Genomic DNA, 23,109 nt, shown 5'->3' with positions numbered 1-23,109 from the left:
CTGTCTCCTTATAGCATGCATGGCTGATGAGTCATCATTTTCCTTACTTTTATTGAGAAGCTAATCTTATCTTGAAAAGAGGTGCAGATATGTTATTGAAACTGAAGAGAACGATCTTCAGTTTTTCCTCTGTGTGCATGATTACTGACTCAGATGACTTTCAAAACTGCAGTTTTCTTATGTATTTACATGCTCTAAAACATGAAATCTGATCTTTGCAGATTCTTAAGAGTAATCAAACCCCAAAATTCAAATTGTTTGGAAACTACTAGCTTTCAATAGTTATTAGGGGAATTGAGTTCTCATCAAGATGTATAGAAAGTTTCACTGTGAGATTAAATTTATCATGCAGTTGGGATGGGTGTTTTGTTTTATTTTGTTTTTCATTGTTTTTTTTTTCCTCCTTTGGTTACAAAACATTTTTGGAGAAAACTTTGTAGCCTCAGATTTTTATACAGAAATCATTTTGAACCTATATAAAGATTTGTTTTAAGATAAAAATGAATCTGCAAGAATAAGTAAATCACATCCATGCTTTCCGTTAAGAGTGATAATCAGTGTAGAGTCCTCTTCATGTTTTGGCTGTGTGTGGGCCCATGAGGATGATTTCTGAACATGCAAATCTGTCACCTTTTTTAGGTCTTCTCTGAAGGTCAGGTTTAATGACTTTTGGAAATTCTTTTGAATATATGGATTTAATTAGGATAGAGTAGTTTTTATATTACTACCTGAGTGCTTTGATGTTCTGGGAGATATATAATCCTAACTACATGATCATAGTGAGTGTTATTTGGCAAAATGAAAAATACCCCTATTACTGAATTTTATTATGCCAAAATAGCTGTTGAGATTAAGATAGTAAGGTGGTCCAGTACTAATTCACTTCATTTGGGATCATCACCATGAAAATAAATCTTAGAATGGTTTGAACAAATGTGTAACTCACATGACCAGCCCATCCTCCAGGAGAAAACACTGTGGCAAATTCCACTGTGCAGCTTTTGCTGACCCTATTGTGTTATTCTCCACATTTCCTCCCTTCGTCCAGTCAAGTATTCGTTTATTCAGTGTTATGTCCTAGGCTCTGGGAGGAATACACATAGTCTAAGACAAAGTCCCTACCTTTAAGAAATTGGTGATTTAATGGGCTTTTAAAACAGTTTCAAAATGTTGAAACTTCTGAGCATAAACCAACCTTATCGTTTACATTTGGTTGGAAACTCTAATGTGTTTAAACATGTAAAAATAAGTGAATCTTCCTTTTAAAAATAAGTGAACAAAGGTAAATCGCTGGTCCTTAATGCTCTAAGAGTTTAAAAATTAAGTCTGCAAGAGTTTAAAAACTAAGCCAGTTCAACCTTTGAAGTGCCTTAGAGCCAAGAATTTTTAGGACACATTTTAAAATAGCCATAATAAACATCCATTTAGCGAGTCCAAAGCTCATTGATTAGGTTTTGGGTAATAACCCCTTTTTTATAGAAATTCAGTGTTAACGTACATTCATGGTCTTGCTAAAGAGGCCCACGGTACTATTTTAGTTCTTTTTCCCAATCATAAGAACTTGAGTTAGTAATTCTTGTGCTGCAGAATGCCCAACTTTATTTGGCATCTGTTTTCTTTGAAAGCATGTTAGGAAGATTGTTGAAAAATTGCATATCAATATCTTAAATGTTTTATGAATTACAGATTTTCTGTGTTCGTTCTTCTCATAAACGTTCCCTTATGGCACTCAAATTGGTGATAATGAATGCACGTTAGCAGTTAACCTATTAATAAATGTGTTTCAGTTTAAGACATGAGCCTCTAAAAAAAGCAGTGTGTTTACGTCTGTTTATGATTAACATCTGAAAATGTTTGAACAATCATGCGTGGTGCTAGACAGAGTATTATGCACAGAGAATTAGACTGACCAGACTCTTGCCCCAGTGTATGTAACTTGAAGATAAGCCAGTGTAGATTAACAGCAGTTGGACATAGTAAACTAGTAAATTATGTATAAATCAAGGGTAAATGTATTTTAAGAATTCAGGCAAACATATAATTTATACATTAAGCCATATTAAGGATATGAGCTGTGGCTCTTTAATGTCAGAATGGATTCACATGTATTTTCTTCTCCTCAATAATATTTGCAAGTTTTATGGAGAAGGGATGGGCAGAAATAAAATGAATCCTAGCATTTGGAGGAAAAATAAATTGTACACCTGTTTGAGAGCTATCCGAATGAGCATCAGCACACAGGATTTGTTTCCTAATAGTCTTTTTCATCCCCCAACAGGATAAAACAGAAATCACATAATTAAATTGGTTATCAAGTAGGGCTATTATCTGCTTATGTTTTAAATCTGGGTTCCTTAGTTATATTCTCAGCGCATTATTCCAAGGAGGGTGTAGAAAACTTTAAGACTATATTACAAGTAGATGATGACCATTTTCTTCACAGAAATAGCCCCAGAAATTGGCATTTGAATTAGTATGTTGGTATTCTGAATTTCTCCACTGCAGATATTATATAATTCCTGTATCAATTTATATCAGAGCATTTTCATATGTCTTTAACTTTTAAAGAAATTTGTCCATCAGAAACTTAAGAATTAGTTGTGCTCCAGCTCTGAATTCCTTAATATTGGGAGCATTTGTTACCTGGTACCATATAGTTCATTGAACACAGTTCTAGCCTGACATTTTCCCGTTTCACTGTTTACACCTTTGATTATTTAAATCACACACATACACATTCCACAACCATCTAGAATTTGAGGTATGAGTCGTTTTTATTGTTTTGCATGATTTGAGTTCCTTTCTTTTTTTCTTTTTTTAAACATCTTCCTGCAGTACTTTATTTTAAAAATCTTTATTGTGGATGTATTCTTAGAAAATTGGATCTTTAGGATCTAGTCTTTCCCTCGTCCCATTCTTAGTTTTACTAGCAATAATGTAAAAGTCTTAGCTTGCTTTCTACATTTAAGAAGTTGATTATCTTAAAAAAAAAGTTTATTATGAATACAAACATTTTTGAAAATATTCAGTGAGATTTTTTTACTAGCTTGGAATTATTTTAAATTTATTTTCCCTTGTTAAAATTTAAATAAAATAATAGAAAAACGTACACATAGAAGCAGACCTAATACCACCAGCTTTTTTTTTTTTTCCTTCCTCCCAAAAAAAACAAAAAATAAACATGTATCCACCCACTGGAGACTTATTTCTGTGGAACTAAAGGTAACTAAAAGCCAAAATCAGGGACATGAATGTGCACAATAAATGATTATCAAACCATTAATGTTATTCGTAACGTTTACTATAGTCCAAATGACAAATGTGATGTAAGGCTTATTTAAGGATATATGCTAACTAAAGAGTGACATTTGTTCTGATCTGAGCCTTGGAATATGGGAACTTCTTTATTCCTGTAGTCTTATAAACAGATTGTCTCCTAACCTCTGCATTCATTAATTTGTAGAACTTCCTAATACCCTTAATTTTTTAGCTCATTTTATTATTGCAAAATTATTCTTAAAAGTAGTAGAAGCTTTAACACACCAAGCTTTTATTTCTAATCATTGCATGTTTTATTATAGTGCATGCTGTATACGAATTAGAGTTTTCTTCGATTCTGTTAACTTACGAATTTCTGTCTAGTCTGATTTCTGAATTCAAATTCAGTATCTGGATGTTTTAGTTGCTGATAGTCCGACCCCACCACCTCCTCCTCCACCAGATGACATTCCCATGTTTGACGACTCTCCACCTCCGCCGCCGCCGCCGCCAGTGGACTATGAAGATGAGGAGGCCGCTGTAGTCCAGTATAACGATCCATATGCAGATGGGGATCCTGCTTGGGCCCCAAAAAATTACATCGAGAAAGGTAGGGTACAGTCATCGTTGAACTGCTGTGAAGGGAAACAGCTAATTATAGTATTTTAGAGCCGTAAAGAACCCCGAGTCCAGCGTTTCTCCACCTTGAGAATAGCTTTACCAGCCAAGATGATTTAGTTCCCGTACATTCCCAATATAAAGTGAGGATTCTTTATTTTCTCTTTATTTTTTAATTAGAGTATAGTTGATTTACAATGTGGTGGTGGTGTTAGTTTCAGGTGTACAGCAGAGTGATTTGATAGCTGTATATATTGCAAAATGAAATAGTTTAAACTTGCCAGCCATTCAGTCTTGTCACAACTACTCAACCCCACTGTTGTAGCACAGAAGCTGTCGTGGGGACTTGCCCGGCGGCCCAGTGGTCAGGACTCGGCGAGTTCACTGCTGAGGGCCCCGTTCAGTCCCTGGTTGGGGAACTGAGGTCCCAGAAGCCACGCAGTGTGGCCAAAAAAAAAAAGAAAAGGCAGTTGTAGACAGCACACAAGTGAACGGGCACGGCTGTGCCCCAGCAAAATTTCACGGACAAACCGAGGCACCGGCTTGGATTTGGCCATGGGCCACTGCTTGCGGACTCCTGGTCTAAACCAGAGTTGGTATTTAGTAGGGTTAGAGTCCAAGCCTACTCAGTAGTCACCTTTGTAAATCACAAGATGACTAAAACCTGGTTTAATAGGAGTTCAGTTGACTATGTTAACCCAGCAGTATGACATGACTCTTCCAGAAGTCAGATTCTTAGGGTACATTAGCTGAACTTCAACCTAATATGTACAAATCTGATAATATTCATTTATATTAGACCAGTATTATGTTTTAATTTTGAGTACCATATTTCAGGATCTTGCAAACAAGAATGCCTTCAGAGGATATTCAGGAGGCTGAAATATCTAGAAAGTGCATCTATAAAAAGAAACAGCTGAAAGCACTGTTTTTAAGTCGAGGAAAAGAAGATTTCAGAGGGACTAGACAGCTATTTTCAAATTTTTATCATGTAGATAGATGCAGATAAGAATATTAGATTTCTATTTCCAAAGAACCCTACGGTAAGTACATACAGAAGGGAGAGTTTAGATCTTTATATGGAGTTAGGGTCCTGGAGATAGAATGGACATTGAATGGTTAAATACTCAGCAGTGAGAGTTATTAAATGAGAGAATATATGCACTGGGGAAGGGGAAGTTAGGTGGGACTAAGTTTCATTTACAGAGGGGATTTGGAAAATAGAAACAATTAAATTGACAGTGTTTTTATCAGCTCTTTGTACAAGTAGAACTAAGAACCCGAGGAAATAATATTTCCATTTTGCTGAATGGCTTTGAGGGTATCAGGTGTTGTCATGATCAGTTTAAAAGTCATCTATACCACTCAAAATGTGACTCTGAATACAAAGAAAATGTTTATCCCTAGCAGTCACTGGGTTTTCTTGGGTGGTTATTTAGCCAAAATACCAGGATAATAATTTGACATTATTTATTCTGTATGTTTTGGTGTTTTTGAAACTGGTATGTTAAGTGAGCTTGTGATCACAATACTGTGATTCTGCTACAGGATTAAAATGGAGAATGGACTTGTTGAGTTTACTTCATATACTGTTTTGTAAAGGGGAAAAAAGATTGGCTGTTTCAGTTTAGCAAATGATGCTGTGGATCAGTACTTCACGTCTCTTCCTTATTATAATTCACTGGTTCAGGATAATTATGGGGCAAAGCCACCTTTCTTAAGGGAAAAATGAGTTCCAGAAGATCTTAAATGTCTTAAAAACTCTATTTTAAGAAAAACACTACCTGAGGTAAGTTAATGAAAAAAAAGTTGTATGACTACTGTTCCACATATACTAGAAAATTACATATTTCAGAATTATGTTGTAAAGACAGAGGAAGGAATAATTAAATTCATAAACCAATAGTTTGGAAAGCTGGTAGTTGTTTGATGCCTTTCCTTTCCACAGCACTGTTTGCAAAGGAAGTGGATATTTTGAACTCAGCATAATCACAGAATTGCAAAATGGTTCTCTAAGTCTTAATTAATGAGTCTTTACTCACCTATTTCCCCTTTAAAAATAGAAATTCTTGTTGACCTTTAAGGGGTGTGTGTGTGTGTGTGTGTGTGTGCGTGTATGTATATGTATATTTAAATCTAGGTATAGCCCCATAAACTACATGAATATTCTCCTGCGATGAGTAGGATATTTACCTCCCAGTATATTTTTAAATTAGATGGTTGTTACCTGGTTTACTGATTGGCTACGCAGCTTTGCTCACTATTTTGAATAGTGCTTTGCATGTGGTTGGCACTTAGTAGATATTTGAACGAATGAATTGAAACATCTAATAAATCCTAAAATTCAGAGATCTTTCCTACATAGGTTGGTAGAAACTCTTGACTTCTCTAATTTAGTTAGTTAGTTGTCAGTTTGGCCCGAAGATCAAGCTAGTGATTTAGTAGCCATGGTTGGATACTTGACCTACCTAGATATATAGATTTAAGAATTAAGACTTTTCATTAAAATAGTTGGGTTGGCTATACTGTTAATTGGCATTACATTTTAAAACTCGATTAAATGTTGGATATAGTGCACTGACATGATATTTCAACTCTTTTCTCCATAGTTGTGGCAATATATGATTATACAAAAGACAAGGATGATGAGCTATCATTTATGGAGGGTGCAATCATCTATGTAATAAAGAAGAATGATGATGGCTGGTATGAAGGAGTCTGCAATCGAGTGACTGGTCTGTTCCCTGGGAACTATGTTGAATCGATCATGCACTATACTGATTAAATTTTTGCTTTTAAAGTAGGTTCTTATTATCACTCAGTCATACTGTGGGACCATTACGGTTAACGGGATTGTCTTAAAATGTGCCCATATGTTCAGGACATGCTGTTTTATTGGTATAATTGAATGTCTACCTGTAAGCATAAATCTCTGAGGCAGTTGGTGTATTGCTAAACAGCAATCTATACAAGAGGCTGTCTGTCACTGATTGTGCTTATATACTTACTTACACATTGTTAACTTCATGACCAGCCTAAATATTCTGGGGGTGTAGGGTATAATATTTCACAAATCATGATTCAGATTGTGCCATTACATGTTTCAGTGCAGCATGGTTACTAACGCTCTGTCAGACTAATATTAAAATCAGAAAACTTAAATGCTGGTGCTGGTCATACTTTTTGTTTAGACTCTCTCATTCTTGAAATATACTGTTTGTTTAAAGCATGCATACAAATTTATGTATTGAAATATACTTAACAAAATCCAAGATGCTTCTAGTTTGTGTAATACTTACTTGGAGTACTTGTACTTAGGTCTCTTGAAACGAATTGAGTCTCCAAGATCTCCATGTGAAACAAAGACAATTGGGTTACCTGTAGTCTTGTCATTTGTACCGAAGTTTTTTAATGAGTGAATTTGCATTATAAATTTTTTCCATTCATAAATACGTAAGTGAACCAAAGGTTTTTGTCCTTTCCTTCACTGGTTTGCTTTAAAAAAAATAATAACAGATACTGATTTATGGCAGAATTATGGTTCTATTTTCTCAATATATTAACTTGGAAAAAAAATTTTAGCCTTATCTCAACCTGTCCCAACAGCAGTGGCTGATTTTTGTAGAATTTAAAATCTGAGATGGTTATTTACAAGTCAGTCTACTGAATTCCTTTTCTAACGTAACTTTTTCAAAGCTAAGAAAATGTGTCAAAGTGCATATGCTGTAGGTAAAATTCTTAAGGACTGCTCTATCAGTCCTTTGGTTTTCCAGTGGACTGTGATATACTGGTTCAATGAAAGGAAATGATAATCATCTTTTACATATTTTTTTGGTAGCAGTGGATGCGATTGATTTTTGAATACGCACTATTTAACCCATTACCTGGCACTAGCAACATGAAAAGATTTTAAAAATAAAATAATTGGGGAAGAAAGGTGCACCATGTATTAATCATTGAACAGGGATATAGCTGACCAACAGATTTGTATTGTCTTTTGACATAACTGAAATGCAACACGTGCACTTTGTGTGTCTCCTCTTAACTTAAGGGAGGGTTAGAGGGATGTCTTCTCTTCTTCTCGTGTGTACAATTCTGTATTGCCTAGGATATTACAGTAGAGGACTCGGTTGTGGGTTTCTGTGTATTGAGGACTTGTTTGGATTTCAAATTACAGTTATGTACTGAGCATTACGGATAACAGCATAGTAAATGGTAAGACTAGTGCAAAACGTTTATTTCTGAAAATTAAAGACCATTATTGTTACCAAATCAATGTGACTGTTGCATACGCATTTTGCCTTTGTTAATTTTAAACATGATTTCAGTATCACTATTGATCAGTTACCATCTTCATTTTTTAGAGTGGACTGTTCTCTTAATTTTGTATATAACCTGTTGTCTAAATTTTATGTACAGTCTTTTATAATAAACCATTCTCCTATATGAAATTTTGGATACTGTTAAAAATCTAACTAATGTGGATTGAAATGTAGACTTCACAGTTTTATGATCTTTACTCCTATGGTGAAACAAGATAAACCATTTGAATTTTAACATTGATTATTTATTTGTGTAATGGCTTTACATGTGGATATTAACCGTGTAAACAATACCACATATAACCATCAAGTACCACGATTAGAGTTTACAGGACTAGAATGACAGATTCAGATGGTTTAATTACATTTAAAAAGTTTTCTGAAAAACTTTGCCAATAAAAAAAAGTCCCATTAATAAGGTGGAAATTATTTTTTAAAATGAGTTTTTGGTTATCTGCACATGAAGCAAAGTATACTCCACAAAATTCTTTAGGCACAGTCTGGTAAAATAGCTGCCAGAAATAACAGAAAGAGTTGTCACTTATCTCTTGTGAGCACAATTTCCGAAAGTTGTATGAGGGCGTCTCTTTCTGGGGATGGTCGAAGTTTACTGATCTCTCTCACTGCTTCACGGCAGTACCGCTGGGCGAGGTAGGTTGTCTGCTGCACACCATCGCTCTATGAGACAAAATACAACAGAACAGATGCATGCCACCCACTGGGATCAGCTCTTAAATTCCTGCTATATGAATTAAAACATACTTTTGAGATCCGGTTAGTGAAGAGCCGAACTGTGTTTCAAATGTTCTCTCTCCAACTCACAGAGCTTCCTCCGCCCACTTCCTTTAGGCCCCTTTCTCAGACTGAAGCACGTTTTTATTGTATTAGCATGCCAAGGAGTGAATTCATTAATATCAAGTAACCTTCTCTGTCCCCCTATTTTTCATTTAAGCATTAGAGTTTTTAAAAAGTTCTACATATATTAAAATCTATACAGTAAAATTCCAAGTGAAAGTTAACACACATACATGATAAATAAAAGTACAGAAGAGCTTACGATGAAAAGCAACAGTTCCCTTCTTCCAAAGGCACCAGTTTTATCTGTTGGTTTTAATGTTTCGATTCGTAATTTTAGTTATCTATTGCCTTTCTGCTAAGAAAGACAAGGATTTAGCCCACCCATACTGTCTCCTAATTTGACCGCTGACTGCTGTCTTTAGTTCTAATACAGATGACTTGTCACATCATGTACCATCGACTTCTGACGTCACCTTATGAGGATACCAGTGCTCCTTCTCTTTCCTCTATCTTTACACTAAAGATTTCCATTCCACTCTGTACCCATGTTTTTATGTTGGTTCTTTCTTTCTGAAAGCTAAACACTAATAAAATAATTACATTTACTATTTTCGTTATGTCAAAATGTTTACTGCAGAATCAAGACATGTATTTCCTTCTCCATGGTTCCCTCTGTCATTCAGAACAGAATATGCGTAGCATCATGGTTGAGAGGCCTCTGGTTTCCTGAACCAAGTGACACAAAATACGACACATTTTAGTTTGCTTTGCCTTACTGTACGGAAGCTCACTTCTGAATATAACTGCCTCCTTCTCTTCGTTACTTAGACTGACTGCTTTGTAGCTCTGCCGTACAGCTGCCATCACAGGATGACTTTTCATTGAACTCTGGTTCATTCCACTGGTTTTAGTACCCATGTCTTTCTCTTTTTGGTGTTTCCACGGTTCTGTTGCACATCAGCAAATAACTTACCCAGAATCTGTGTACTGGAAGTCAACTTTTGCGTTCTTTGTGTGACAGTGACATTGGCCTTCCTTAGTGGATGGTTTACTGGACAGATTCTAGGTTGAAAATGTTTCCTCATCATTTGGGCGGCCTTGCTCACTGCCCTCTATAGAGTCCAGGGTTTTGCTGCACCCTGAGCCAGTGCTGAACTTTTCCTTTTGTAGGTGACCACCTTTTTTCTGATTTTTGTTTTTCGAGTCTCTTCCTGGAATATTTGTTGCATGATTGTACTGATCCTGTTAAGAGCCTTTCTCATTTTCTTCTACTGCTGTTTTCATTTTGAAAACTTCCTCAATGTCACATTCCAACACTTCTTCGGAGTTGGCTTTTCACATTCATTTAAAATTTCTTAGAGCTCGTTCTTACTCAGTTTTTTTGAAAATATTATCCTGTTCTTGTTTGATGCAGTATTTTTGAATCCCCGTATTATTTTTCCTGAGTCTGTTTAACTTGGTCTCACTCTTTCATTCAGTGAGCTTTAATCAACTATTTAGCAATCCTACTAAATAAACCCGACTTGTCCATTCATATTTAGTGAGGGAATAGGGGCTAGGAGCCCTGCGGCTGAACAGGCGGCTGGAGTTCACAGGTCTTTGGAACATTCCTGTGGACTTGTTGCCTACGTGCACTTCTGCCCAGGCTTGCTGGAACTTCAGTGTGTGGTGTAAGAGCCACAGTTAATTTCCCTCTTTTCAGTCCCACTTCTCACTTTAGCCGTCAGTAACATCATTATTTCTGAAGCCATGACCACTCCCAGGTATACTGCCTTCTTTATCAGCTCCCGCTGCCCTCACACTGAGTTTTTAATAGTACAGCCAAACTACCCTCTAAAAAGGTGGTAGCCATAGCACGTTATGATTAACCATATAGAGAGTTAAGGGGTTTTGCTTTGTGGAAATGTTAAAAATCTGAAAGGTAATTACTTGGAATTCTTTCAAGTATTTGACTAACGACAGATCTCAGACTACAACTGCTTACTAAAAATTGCTCACTCACTCTCATTTGTGAGACCTTTTGGCTCCAAACGGCTCATCTGCAAAATACAGTGATCCAAACTGAAAATGTGCAAAAAGATCTGGCTTCCACAGAAAAGTTCTGAGGATATGTGGTGCTATATTTGAAATAAGCTTATAGCCCCTGAAGGTTAAAGTTTAATTGCTATGTTGGTTTAAAATTTTTTCAAAGGTACCGTTTCTTTATTTGCACATTTACTGCAGTTATGTAGGATGGACGAGGAGAGCCCAGTTTCCTAGGGCTCCGACAGGAGGGCAGCGGAGCTGCTGTGGTGGACGCGGGGGAGACGGGCTGCAAACCAACAGGCCTTACCCCTGACTGCACGTGGGAACCCCTTAGAGCTTCCTCAAAATGTTAGGGTCCAAGCCCCACCCAAGGCCAATTACATTAGAATGGGAAGACTTCTAGAAGAAAAATGCATAATATAACTTGGTCCTTCTCAGTTTTTGCCGCATCAGGAATTGATCAACCTTGGTCTTGTGTCAGAGATTCGTTCCGTTGTGTACAGAACTCGTCTGCCACACGGCACCTGCTGTCGCCGTCCTCCGTTCTGGACCCTCTCACCTGTAATACGTACTGTCTCGCTCTGTCCACGTCTCCTGGTGAACTGAACCGTCTCATTACCATGGCATTCATTTCTGGGAACTAACCAGAAAGAAAGAAAATCTATTTAATGCTCTTGGGAGAAATCAGATGTTCAAACACTAGGAGGTAAAAACAGGTAACAAAATCCACAAAAGTGATTAAACGTTTAAACGATGGGGGCGGGGGAGCAGTAAACTAGCGATTACAAGCAGCAGAGCTAAGAGGACTCCCGTTTCCGGGTCCAGGGACGAGCTGGTACGCAAGAGGGGCAGCCGTTGATCCGTGTTCCCTCCACTGTTCTGCTGTATCCTTGGTCCAGGGCTGAGTCCGAGAGAAAAGAGGAGCAAGCGTTCACCTCTAAAATCTCCTTCCTGGCTTCTCTTACGGATCTCAGCTTTAGGGGCCTACCGGGCCTCTCCCCCGAGGTTTCTAATTAAGTAGCGCTGGGGCCCGAGCATGCACTTCTAACATGTTCCCAGATGCTGCTGGTCCTGCTGTCTCTGCTGACAAATTAGAACCACTGGCCTAAGAAGAAGGTGGGCAATGTGCTTTTAGTTCGAAACTGAGTGACACCCGAAGGCTATCAAGGTCTCTGAGCAGAGGGAATCACGGGCAGGGCTCCGCGAGGCGGCTCGTGGAGGGGACGAGGGCAGCGCTGCTTGACACCGGCCGGCCCTGGAATCACGTGACCCTGCGTCATGGTTTTAAAAGCTCTTCAGTCATCTCTAATATGCAGCCAAGGTTGAGAACCATCAAATTAGAGGAGACAGAGGTAGAAGCAGCAGTCGGGTTACTGTAGTAAATTCTAAAGACCAGTGGTAAGCTGATGGCAGTAAGAGAAAAATAGAAGACAGCTACAAGACGCGTTGAAGACAAAATCTATATTCTACGGTACTTGGCAGCAAGGTAGGAGAACTGCCGCCATGATCGGACTTGGGAAGCGGGAAGCCAGGACACCAAACCACGTCACTGTCTAGCCTGGAGCTCTAGTCCTGGTGCGGCCACAGCTGAGCCCCTCAGCCTGCTCGTCTGTGTTAGGAAGCGGCTGAGCTACCTGATCAGAAATCTCTTAGTTCTACCAGCTTAGGGGTCCGTGAAGTAAGAGGTTAAGAGGGGTCTGGTTCTGGCTGCGGCAGTGCTCGCAGCAGCGGCCGGCGCTTCCCTGGCAGTGAGCCCGAGGGATGAAAGCAGTTGTGGTCCTGTAGCCACCGCCTCGGTATTAGTAATCCTAGAGGAAAAATAGGGCACAGAGAGAAAAGTCTCAACTAGATGATGGCAAATGAGGACTTAAGACTGTTCCTTTCAGAGCAAAGTACGTGTCCAGACAAAGCAGAGGCTGCTAGTAATGTCCTTATGAAATTTACAGAGCCGGCAGCTGGTCAGTTCTTAAACGAAAACCAGTAATTAGTTTTAGGTACTGGCTTTTTAAGAATAAAAATTGAAGTTTCATAGGAAACGAATCAGGAAAGCTCAAATCAATTTTACTGGTCAAAAGTCAAATCAAGTAGGCATTGGTCTTAGCTTCTTAATACCACATTTCAAAATTGGATTTCTAGAAGGCTGTATATCCTCAAAGCTAATGTGATACTGTCCTGGGCATCTGGTAAAATTACCATTTTTAGGGTAGATGAGCTTTTTCTGCAGCACCAACAACGATGGTAAAATGTGCTGATTGGGTAGTTTCTGATTCCTTTTACTATAAAAAGCACCGAGAAAGCAAAATTTGAAAAAAAAAATTTTTTTCTCCACTGAGTGTGACTACATCCTTCCTTTGACACATGCAGTGTGTGCAATCTTAATGTGCAAATATCAATATCAAACTCTTCCCTGAGGCACTCCCCTGTCCCCAGAATGTGTGAGAAGAAATGAGTAACATTAACAGGCAGGAGGAACACTGGCCTGCCCGCAGATGTGCTGAGAAATAAAGTTCCTGTTGGCCTAGGCTCTGGTTTTACAAGTAGGAAAATCACCCGTGGATGAATCAGAGTCCAACTGTGAAATCTGTCCATAAACTCATGACAAAGGCGATCAGTAAACTGTAGTGAGCTTGTTACTCAAGCAGGAACTTGGGTGGCTCTAAGGCCACAACAGTCACAGCGAGCAGAAGCCCGTGCAGCTGGTGCGGGGCTGGTGCTGGTGACGGCAGTGGAAGCACGACCACAGGCTGACGTTTAGGTCCTGCTGACTGATCGCAGAAGGAAGGAGAGAGCTTTCAAAGGGTATCTGGGAACTAATGGAATCTCACCAAAAAAAAGAGAACACTTCCATTTGGTTGGTGAAGATCTTGAAATCCAACCTCTATAAAGGTTTACTTTAACATAAGGTTTTTGTTTTTATAGACAGTATGTGTACACATACACATGGAAGGACAGTCATCTCTGGGACCTCCCCAGCAATCCAGAAGCTTTTCTTAAATCCCCTGTTGTCAAGAAACCCCTTCAGAGAGAGGTCAAAAATAGTGGATTCCAGACAGAGGGAGTTTCTATCAACAAACTCCAATTTCAAGACAACCCAGCATGCTAAATGAAAGAGGGAAAGTGGTTTCCCAAGGTTGCTTGTCCTGGTCCAGTGAAACTCCACGTTCATAAGCAGAAAAGTTCAAAGACTAATTTATCTAATCTGCAAACAAAACTCACCTACCTATGGAGAAAGATGACAGACATCTTGCCACTACTCCACTAAACGGGCAGGTTAAGGACAAATACTGAAGGCCGACACTGAGACGACTCTGAGTGTCGTCAGTGCCTTTTCAGAGCGGGATCAGCCAGTCCTCTGCTCTGGGCGGCCTCCCAGGGCTCAGGCCCATGGGGCAGTTGCACTGGTCCCCGCGAGCAGAGGCAGAAACACTGCAGCGTGTGGTGAAACGACACTGGTCTTTGAAGACATGGAGTGTTTAATTGCCTGTGGTGCCGTTTACCAGAGGTTACATTCTGGCCAAGTTTTGAGCATCACGTTCTTACTTGTAGAAGGCACATAATACCTACCACAAAAAGGAGTTGTGAGGTCAGAGTTAACAAACAAAAGAATCCTTTGCAAATTATAAAAACAATGCATTTTCATTAAATGGAGATAGGGCACATTCTCATGTTATTTTTGGAACTTGTTTTACCCCAAATCAATCTTAGCTCCAAAATCTTGACAAATTTCTGACCAAGAACCTAATTTTTGACAGTATAATCTGTTGTAGAGCCTAAACTTGATGTTTTAGTTGAAAAGAACTTAGACGGATCTGACCTAACTTTTGGCCCATGCGCCGTGAGACAGAACAATCAGTCTGCTTAGGAAAGAAGTCCTGTCCAGAGCCGCGTCCTGCTCGGCCTTATTTGTGTCCCTTTCCTAAGGCTGCACGATGTGCCTTTTAACTCCTTTTCCTACTGCCTTCTGGACAGACAGGAAAAGCGCTGTCTGGTGAGGGTGAGTGTGTGCCTTGTGATGCTGGGATTTCCCAGTGAAACCACAGAACTGTGGTTTGGGACACTGGAAGCTTCTGTTCGTTCCTTTTCCTTGCCTTTTTAAACCATCATTTTTTAATCTCTTGTACATAACTGACAAGTCAATCTGTAGGAATGGTCCATTCCCCCGACTTTGCCCCTCCGTATCTGAACACAGAATTAGTCGTACTCCTTTGTGAGGAGAAAAGCAAATGCATTTCTTTTGAAATATGTTCGTGGTGAAACACAATCAGAAGAGGCCAACATTCTCAGTCATCTTAAAATTGAAGCAGGACTCAGCTGTTAACTTAGTATCACGGGGCTCATGACAATTATTTAGACTTGTAAAGATTTCTATCAGCACAGCCCCCAAGGCTTTTTAGTAGATACGGGTTTCTTTAGGGAAAGCTGCCTTCCTTGGCCACCCTGAGAACCCCAGGGCTGCAGCAGCTCAGTGCACTCAGCCCAGCTTGTATTCCTTATTCACATTTCCTCACCAGGGCCCGGGGAACAGACTCATGTCTGCAGCTGTGCACACGGCGGCCAGCGCCTTGCCTTCCGGATCTGAGGATGCCTTACATTTACGTGGCTCGTGAATCCTCTGCTTTTTTGTGGGTTAATGGTAAAAAAAAAAAAAAAAAAAAGTCCCTCCCTCATGCTTTAATGCACACAAGGGGATTTGACAGATTTTTGCCAGAACACGGCACACGTATGAATACTCTCCTTGAGCTCTGGGTGGGCGAGTCAGTCTGGGAGAAAGGAACCGCTCCTAGCAGCACTTGCACTTCTCACCTCTGCCTCAATGTCCTGAGAGGCTGCCCGGAGCCTGGTCACCAGCACCTCCATTCCCTTCCCTCGTTCCTGGGTTGACCGCTGTCCGCTACTGGTCTGCCCAAGGTAAGCGGCCCAGCCCCCAAGCATCAGCCTCCTCTGAGGGTCACCCCTGTTTACAGCTCTACTAGATAGTGACTAAAAGATGACCTCTCCTTTCTTGCACCAGCAACTGATTGAAAGCAAGGTTTCTGTAATCAAAATGGAATCATCAAGGTCTATGGAAGACATGATTTATCTTTGTAAATTTTGAGAAAGAATAGAGGCCAAATCTTCAGAAGACTAAAAGTTACAAAATTTTAGATCAAAGAGCTAATTTCTGATTTCATGGCATGGCGATGCCCATTTTACTGCTTTGCTCAATAACAAATTAAATACTACTAAGACGAAAATCTATTAAAAAGCTGTCCAAGTACCAGCTAATGCCCTACTTCTTTCAAAGAGCGTCTGGCACAGCCAGAAGCAGCGTGGCCAGGGGCCAAAGCAGGCTCTGGAAACGCCTGCCTTGCAAGTCACCTCAGCATCTCTGAAGCTTCTCCTCAGCTTTTCATCCATATTAAGGAGAATATGAAGGTAGCTTAACTTACTTCCTTAACTGACAGCCCCTCAACCTGGAGAAAGGAGGAATTATGTGGTTCTAGTGCATTCCACTGACTTCTTGACATTTTTGAGGCAATGGCTGAGGCTCTCTGAGAGCAGCAAACAGTCCCATTAAACTTCTAGAACTGGAGAATTTCTCATGCTTGGAGGCCTTCCTGTGCTTGTTTTAAGGGGCTCTGAGGCACAGCCAAAGTCCAGCCCTATCATCAAGATGTAGACACCACCCGCCTTGTCAGTGCCCAGAACACACGGAAAGAGTCACCATGCTTCCTTACATGCACACAGCGCTTAAGTTACACAGTATCTGCATGAACATCATCTCACTTAATCCTCACAATGACCTTGGGAGGAAGGCTGTCATCTTCTCAATGTTACAGATAAGGAAACGGACAGAGTTTAGACGTGGAATGACTGGCCTGGACACCTCAGTCCTGGAACTAGGATCACATCCAGAGCTGTGGTCTCTCAGAAATGCTTTCCATCTCCTCCTCCTCTAACCTTCCCATCAGCCATGCCTGGCAGGTCCTGGTCCTGCAGGGCTTCTCAGCAATGTGTCCAAGGGAGTTCACAAAACATACCTGCTGGGACTTCCCTGGTGGCACAGTGGTTAGGAATCTGCCTGCCAATGTAGGGGACACAGGTTCGAGCCCTGGTCCAGGAAGATCCCACATGCCGCGGAGCAACTAAGCCCGTGAGCCACAACTACTGAGCCCGTGAGCCACAACTACTGAAGCCCACGCGCCTAGAGCCCATGCTCCGCAACAAGAGAAGCCACCACAATGAGAAGCCCCCGCACCACAACAAAGAGTAGCTCCCCTCGCCGCAACTAGAGAAAGCCTGCGCACACAGCAAAGAAAACCCAATGCAGCCCCAAAAAAACCCAAAAGACATACCTGCTGACAAGCAAATAAGACGGGACCAGTGGCTAACCCGAGCTTCAGGTCGGCCGAGGTCGGCTTGCCCATCCGGTCAGAACATGAGGTGAAGTCCAGGACGTCATCTATTAGCTGGAAAGGGAGAAAGGGCTGTCACAAGCACCACCATCCCAGTGTCCCCGCCACCCTGCCCGCTGGACCAACAGGCCGCACTCTTACAAAGCAGCAGACCAACCTGAAAAGCGAGTCCCACGTTTTTTCCGTATTGATAGGCAATTTCATGCACCACTGGGTCAGGGCATCCCAGGACAGAGACCTGAAACAGAGGATCCTGAGATAGGCTGCTGGCAGGGCGGCGGCCCCGGAGGGGGAGTCATGCCTCCTTCCTCTTAGAAAAGAGGCAGTGAGGCTGGATTATATGCAGTCAGGAGAGACTGCTATCAGGAGACCAGACACGTACAAAGTACCTGTGATTCAAACGTTTGTAATGAAAGGATTTCAGCCTCAGATTGTTTTCTTAAACTTTAAGAAAACTCTCCTTTTCCCCCTTCTTTCACAGGATAAGCCATCTTTCCCACCGCTTAGAAAAAACCAAATTACAACTAGACCAGTTCTGCTGGTCAGCCTTTTTGACATGCAAATGAAAGAGACTCCAGTATTTGAAATGCTGGCTTCCAGCACTCAGCAAACCTCACCCAACTGTTGACATTATTTTTATTTTTCTACCGACTTACCCTTGTTTTAGGGATAGATATCTAATCTGATCTAATTGTACACAGGATGTTGCCATGTTTATTTCTCCATTTGTAGTCCTTTCTTATAATAATTTTTGGTGATTTCACTTAATTCTGAAATGCTATTATTTCTTGATGTGTCTGTAACAGCCTCAAGTCTCATGCCCCTGTTGCTGTTTCCATATTTCTCTCACAAGAAGTCATGTAACTGTATAAAAGCCTTTTTTTCCCCCTTTCCAGTGGGGGAGAAATAGGACTTCTAAGTCTTCTGTAAAACTCCAAAAAACCCAGCTGGCACTGGCCACTCAGTGCATTTCCCGCTGCTCTGCTAAGCATGCAAAGCAGGCCCCCCCACATTTCAGAGAACAGAGATGGTAAAAACCAAAATGGGGTTGTGGGGGGCTGGGAGGAGGAGAGGGACACTCCACTACTGGAGAGGGAAGGTCTGTACTGACCCCCGGAGAGCCAGACGGTGCTCTTCTGGCCCGCACAGTCACCATGTGACCTTTGTGTGTCACTGAGTCTTTCTGCGCTTCATCTTCCTCATCTGTAAAATGCAGGCTCTTAAGTGCCTACTGCAGAGGGCTGCTGTGAGGAATACACGTGATGCTACCTGTAAACGCTCAGCACAGGGCCGGGCAGCTAGTTATAACTCCGTATGTCCGCTGTGACTGTGAACAGTCCTCCCCTCCACTGGATGTGGAAACAGGAGCCTGGAGAGTGTCCAGGCACCTCTGCTGCAGCCAGAGCACAGAACCTACTCGGCCCTGAGAAGGCTTCCGGTGACTGAATGAAGCCTGTGCCTGTATAATGTTTGGCCACACATCCTCGATGAAAAAGCCCACATCATAAAAGGCCAGGCGGCCCCTTACTTGAGTGAATAATAAACTCAACTGCTTTCACCAGCAAAGACCTTACCACTGGCAGGCACTGACCCACAGGCTGTAAGGAGGGATCTATGAGACCACCCAGGAGACAGTGTAGAAATTTTGAAAGAAGAAATGCATCAACTTGTCTGAGAGAATGAGTGTATGGCAAGGCCTGGGCAGCCTGGGATACGCTGAGCTCAGAACACAATGACACCCCCTTCCAGGCAGAAATAACTCATAAAGCAATTCTGTAGACAGGGTAATGCTGTTTCCTCAACACAAAGCAGCACAGAAATACAAACTTCCTTCTGAGAAGTCAAAGATTTTTAAAAACTCCATTCTATTTCTAAACTCAAGGAATTAAAATTTATGGAGCACTTTACATTATCTTAGTTAAATTTCACAACATCCCATAAATATTTCTTCTGCGGCTCATGACAGTAAAAGCTAACAATCACTGAGCACACTCTATGGGCCGGGCACTATTCCGATTTCTCCCATTTTAACTCACTGAGGAGGCAGCGGCTGAGACACAGAGGGGACCAGACATTGCAGGACAAGGAGACGGTGGAGTCAGGACTGAGCCCAGGAGGTCTCCTCCAGAGACTCTTCTTCATCACTCGGCTACACTGCTTCCAAAGGGCCTCAAAGTCAAGGCTCAGAGAGGCCAAGTCACGTGGCCCAGGACGCATAAAGCCTTGAGGTCTGCCTGCGCTGCCTGCTGCAGCTCACAGGCGCGGACGCAGAAGCCCGCTACTCCTCCGCGGGCAGCTTCCCGCCCCCAGGCTGGGAAGGGACATTTCTGCTCGATGTGCACCAGTGCAGAGCAAAGAGCACCCCTCACCCCTGCAGAGGCCTGCTCCCCCGACCCAGGTGAGGACTGTCTGGATCTGTCCTACCCGACCAGAAAAGGCAGAAGCACTGCAACCCCCAAAACGGCCAAGAGGTGTGCTGATGGAAGTGAATGCTTCTTGTCCTCAGCATCACAGAGGTGCCTCAAATCTTTCTGGAGAAGGGTGGAGAACCAAGAGTGATTCGGTAAAAGAAAGCAGAGCTCAGCTAACTGTTCTGTTTGAAGCAGGCCCGCAGCCAGGCCACGAGGTGCACACGTGCGTCTTTGGGGGGAAGGTCCACACCTTTCAGGAGACTCTCCTACGCCTTGCCTCAAAAAGGTCAGAAAGTCCTGTTTACACTGTCAGGGGCACAGCACTTGACATTTATCAAGCATCTCTATCTTTAAAGGGTGTGTTTACACCACCATAAGAGTTAATATACGTACTGTGGTATTATTTATTAAAAATAATGGAGGGACTTCCCTGGTGGCGCAGTGTTAAGAATCTGTCACCAATGCAGGGGACGTGGGTTCGATCCCTGGTCTGGGAAGATCCCACATGCCGCAGAGCAAGTAAGCCTGTGCGCCGTAACTACTGAGCCTGCACTCTAGAGCCCACGAGCCACGGCTACTGAGCCCACGCACCGCAACTACTGAAGCCCACGCGCCTAGAGCCCGTGCTCCACAACAAGAGAAGCCACCGCAATGAGAAGCCTGCGCACTGCAACAAAGAGTAGCCCCTGCTCACTGCAACTAGAAAAAGCCCACGCGCAGCAACGAAGACCCAACACAGCCAAAATAAATAAATACATTAAAAAATAATAATAATAAATAAAAATAATGAAGATTATTGGAGCTCCACCATTACACAAAAAATATCAAAAGAGGTTGTTGTCAGAAACCAACAGAAAATATTGTGAGAAAACATTTTCAACATAGTTATCACAGATGATGGGCTAATATTCTTAATATATAAAGATCTCTTTAAAACTGAGAGGGAAAAAAGACCAACCACCCATTAGAAAAATGGGCAAAAGACATGAGTAGACAATTCACAAATATTAAAGACATAAAAACGGCCCTTAAGGATCTTAAAAGGAGTTCCACTTCACTCAGAAAGGAGAGATGTAAATTAAAACCCCACTGTAATACCATTTCTCATCTATCAGACGGTCAAATATTAGAAGTCTGAGGCCACGTTCAGTTAGTGTAACTGTAGGGAAACAGGCAAGACTCGCCCCTAAACTGCTGGTGGAAACGCATACACACAGCCCTCATGGAGGGATAGATTCTAACAAAACCACATACACCGTTACTTTAAAACAGAGCCCAAAGGCACACCTCTAACAACACAAAAATACATCTGCACGGACTTCCCTGGTGGCGCAGTGGTTGGAAGTCCGCCTGCCGATGCAGGGGACACGGGTTCGTGCCCCGGTCCGGGAGGATCCCACATGCCGCGGAGCGGCTGGGCCCGTGAGCCATGGCTGCTTGGCCTGTGCGTCCGGAGCCTGTGCTCCACAATGGGAGAGACCACAACAGTGAGAGGCCCACATATCGCCAAAAACAAAAACAAAAACAAAACAAACAAAAAAAAATACATCTGCACAAGCTTAGTCACTGCAGTGTTATTTGTAGTTATATCAGAAATCAGGATGTCTGTATATAGGAATGCTGAGTAAACCATGCCATGTCCACATGGTGGGATACGATGCAGCTGTTTAAAAAGAGTAAGAGTCTACAAATCGGCATGGACTGACACCCATTGTATACTGTTAACTGCAGAAAGCAAATGCAAAAGCAACACAGAAAGCAGTAGAGTATAATACTGATTTTTGTTGTAAGAAAGAAGGGGAAATAACATACATGTATGTGCTCATTTGTGTAAAAAGAAACACAGCAAGGAGGAAGCAGACACTAAGGAGACTGGTGACTTACAGGGTGGGTGGAAAGGATCGGGTAGGGCCAGGGTGAAAGGGATGAGCGGGCAGTCACCTCTTGTACACTTGACTTCCGGAGCCACGTTAATGCTTCACATGCTAGAAACAACAATCACCTCGAAACCAAAGCACAAAATCAGTCAGAATGGAAGGGAATCCCTAAAATGGAATAAAAAGGAACCGAACTATATTTCAAATAATAAAACCACTGCAGTGAGACAGGGAGAAAGGTAAATTTTGAACACAGAACTTTGACAATGTTATCCTGAAGCTAAAGACAAAAGGAACTATAAATACTGAACTACTAGGTTTTCTCACAGAGATATGAGCCATCAATTTTTAACCCTGTACGGTATATTCTAGGATTGAGCAAATAAATATGTTGCGGAGAATGGGGTCCATGTTTCGTACTTTTGGGGAAGGAAGTTACAAGTAAGGAAAGACAGAATGTTGGTATAAATCATGAAACCTATAGTATGGTAACAATATGGTACCTCAGGGGTTTGAATAAACACAGATGGATAAAGACACAGCTATACACATGTCCACATAGATTACACACACACACATTCTCTAGCTGTGTCCACTGGGAGAGCCTAGGAGCGATGACACCCGGTGTCCAGGTCTTGGTTTCTAAATACCATTCTCCACCAAAAGGAACCAGTGCCCCTTGGAGAAATGACGGATCCCAGCGCTGGGGAGGACAAGACAAGCTTGGAATATCTCCTGCCAGAAATTAAGGAAGTACTGAAAGAGTGACAGGGACAGATTAAAAGGACACAGGAGTCAGGCCGAAGGGCCTTTCCCATTGGCCAAATATGGGACAACTGAGCATTAAAATACCAGTAACGGTTATAATCCATAGACTAAAATAGAACCCAAGAGTCCATACAGATAAGCTCTTCCTTAGAATAAAACACCAAGTCTACTGTAGAAGTGATGTGCAGAAGAAATGACGGAATTAAACCGTCATTTGGCAACTGTCTCAGGAAAGAATCACAAATAGATGTTAAAACCAGAGTCAGAGTTTGATATGAAACAGAACCATTTACATAATCTCAAAATACTTCCCCCAAATAGGGAAAAACAGTAAACTTAAATGGAAGAACCTGGTAGACACGACCTTAACCAAGTGATCAAAATGAATGTACCGGTAACAGGACAAAGGGACACGGTGCACCCGGCCTCCCCATGGGATGACCTGAAGGCACAGCATGGCTCCTGTTGTGTGCCTGCCCCAAATTCACAGCCTTGGACCCCATGTTGAGAAATACCACACAAACCCAACCTGAGGGGCTCAGCGACGTAACTGGCCTGTACTCTTCAAGATATCAAGGTGATATAAGGACAAAGAAAGACTGAGAAACTGTTCCAGATTAGAAGAGACCGAAGATCC

At 41.7% G+C, this 23,109-nt stretch overlaps 2 protein-coding genes across 16 annotated transcripts in view; one reads left to right on the top strand and one right to left on the bottom strand.

Annotated features, from left to right (window-relative positions):
* Nucleotides 1–8,327, top strand: part of ABI1 (abl interactor 1) — a 120,148-nt gene extending 111,821 nt beyond the window's left edge. For 13 of the 15 annotated variants that reach the window (XM_081228726.1, XM_081228725.1, XM_081228736.1 and 10 more), the window contains 2 exons: nt 3,683–3,868; nt 6,486–8,327. In XM_081228726.1, the coding sequence (XP_081084852.1) occupies nt 3,683–3,868; nt 6,486–6,661 (362 nt within the window). In that variant the 3' untranslated portion in view covers nt 6,662–8,327. The remainder of the gene's footprint in view (nt 1–3,682; nt 3,869–6,485) is intronic. The other 2 variants (XM_081228723.1, XM_081228732.1) reach the window with 1 other exon arrangement.
* Nucleotides 8,328–8,427: 100 nt separating this feature from the next.
* Nucleotides 8,428–23,109, bottom strand: part of PDSS1 (decaprenyl diphosphate synthase subunit 1) — a 46,658-nt gene continuing 31,976 nt past the window's right edge. The window contains exons 8-11 of the mRNA XM_081228738.1: nt 17,574–17,654; nt 17,357–17,470; nt 11,581–11,661; nt 8,428–8,876 (exon numbers count right to left, since the gene is read on the bottom strand). Of these exons, the coding sequence (XP_081084864.1) occupies nt 8,736–8,876; nt 11,581–11,661; nt 17,357–17,470; nt 17,574–17,654 (417 nt within the window). The 3' untranslated portion in view covers nt 8,428–8,735. The remainder of the gene's footprint in view (nt 8,877–11,580; nt 11,662–17,356; nt 17,471–17,573; nt 17,655–23,109) is intronic.

Source organism: Mesoplodon bidens (genome assembly GCF_964165515.1).
Source record: "Mesoplodon bidens genome assembly, chromosome: 3".
In the NCBI taxonomy this organism is placed as follows: Eukaryota; Metazoa; Chordata; class Mammalia; order Artiodactyla; family Ziphiidae; genus Mesoplodon; species Mesoplodon bidens.
This window is presented reverse-complemented; position numbering and strand designations above follow the sequence as displayed.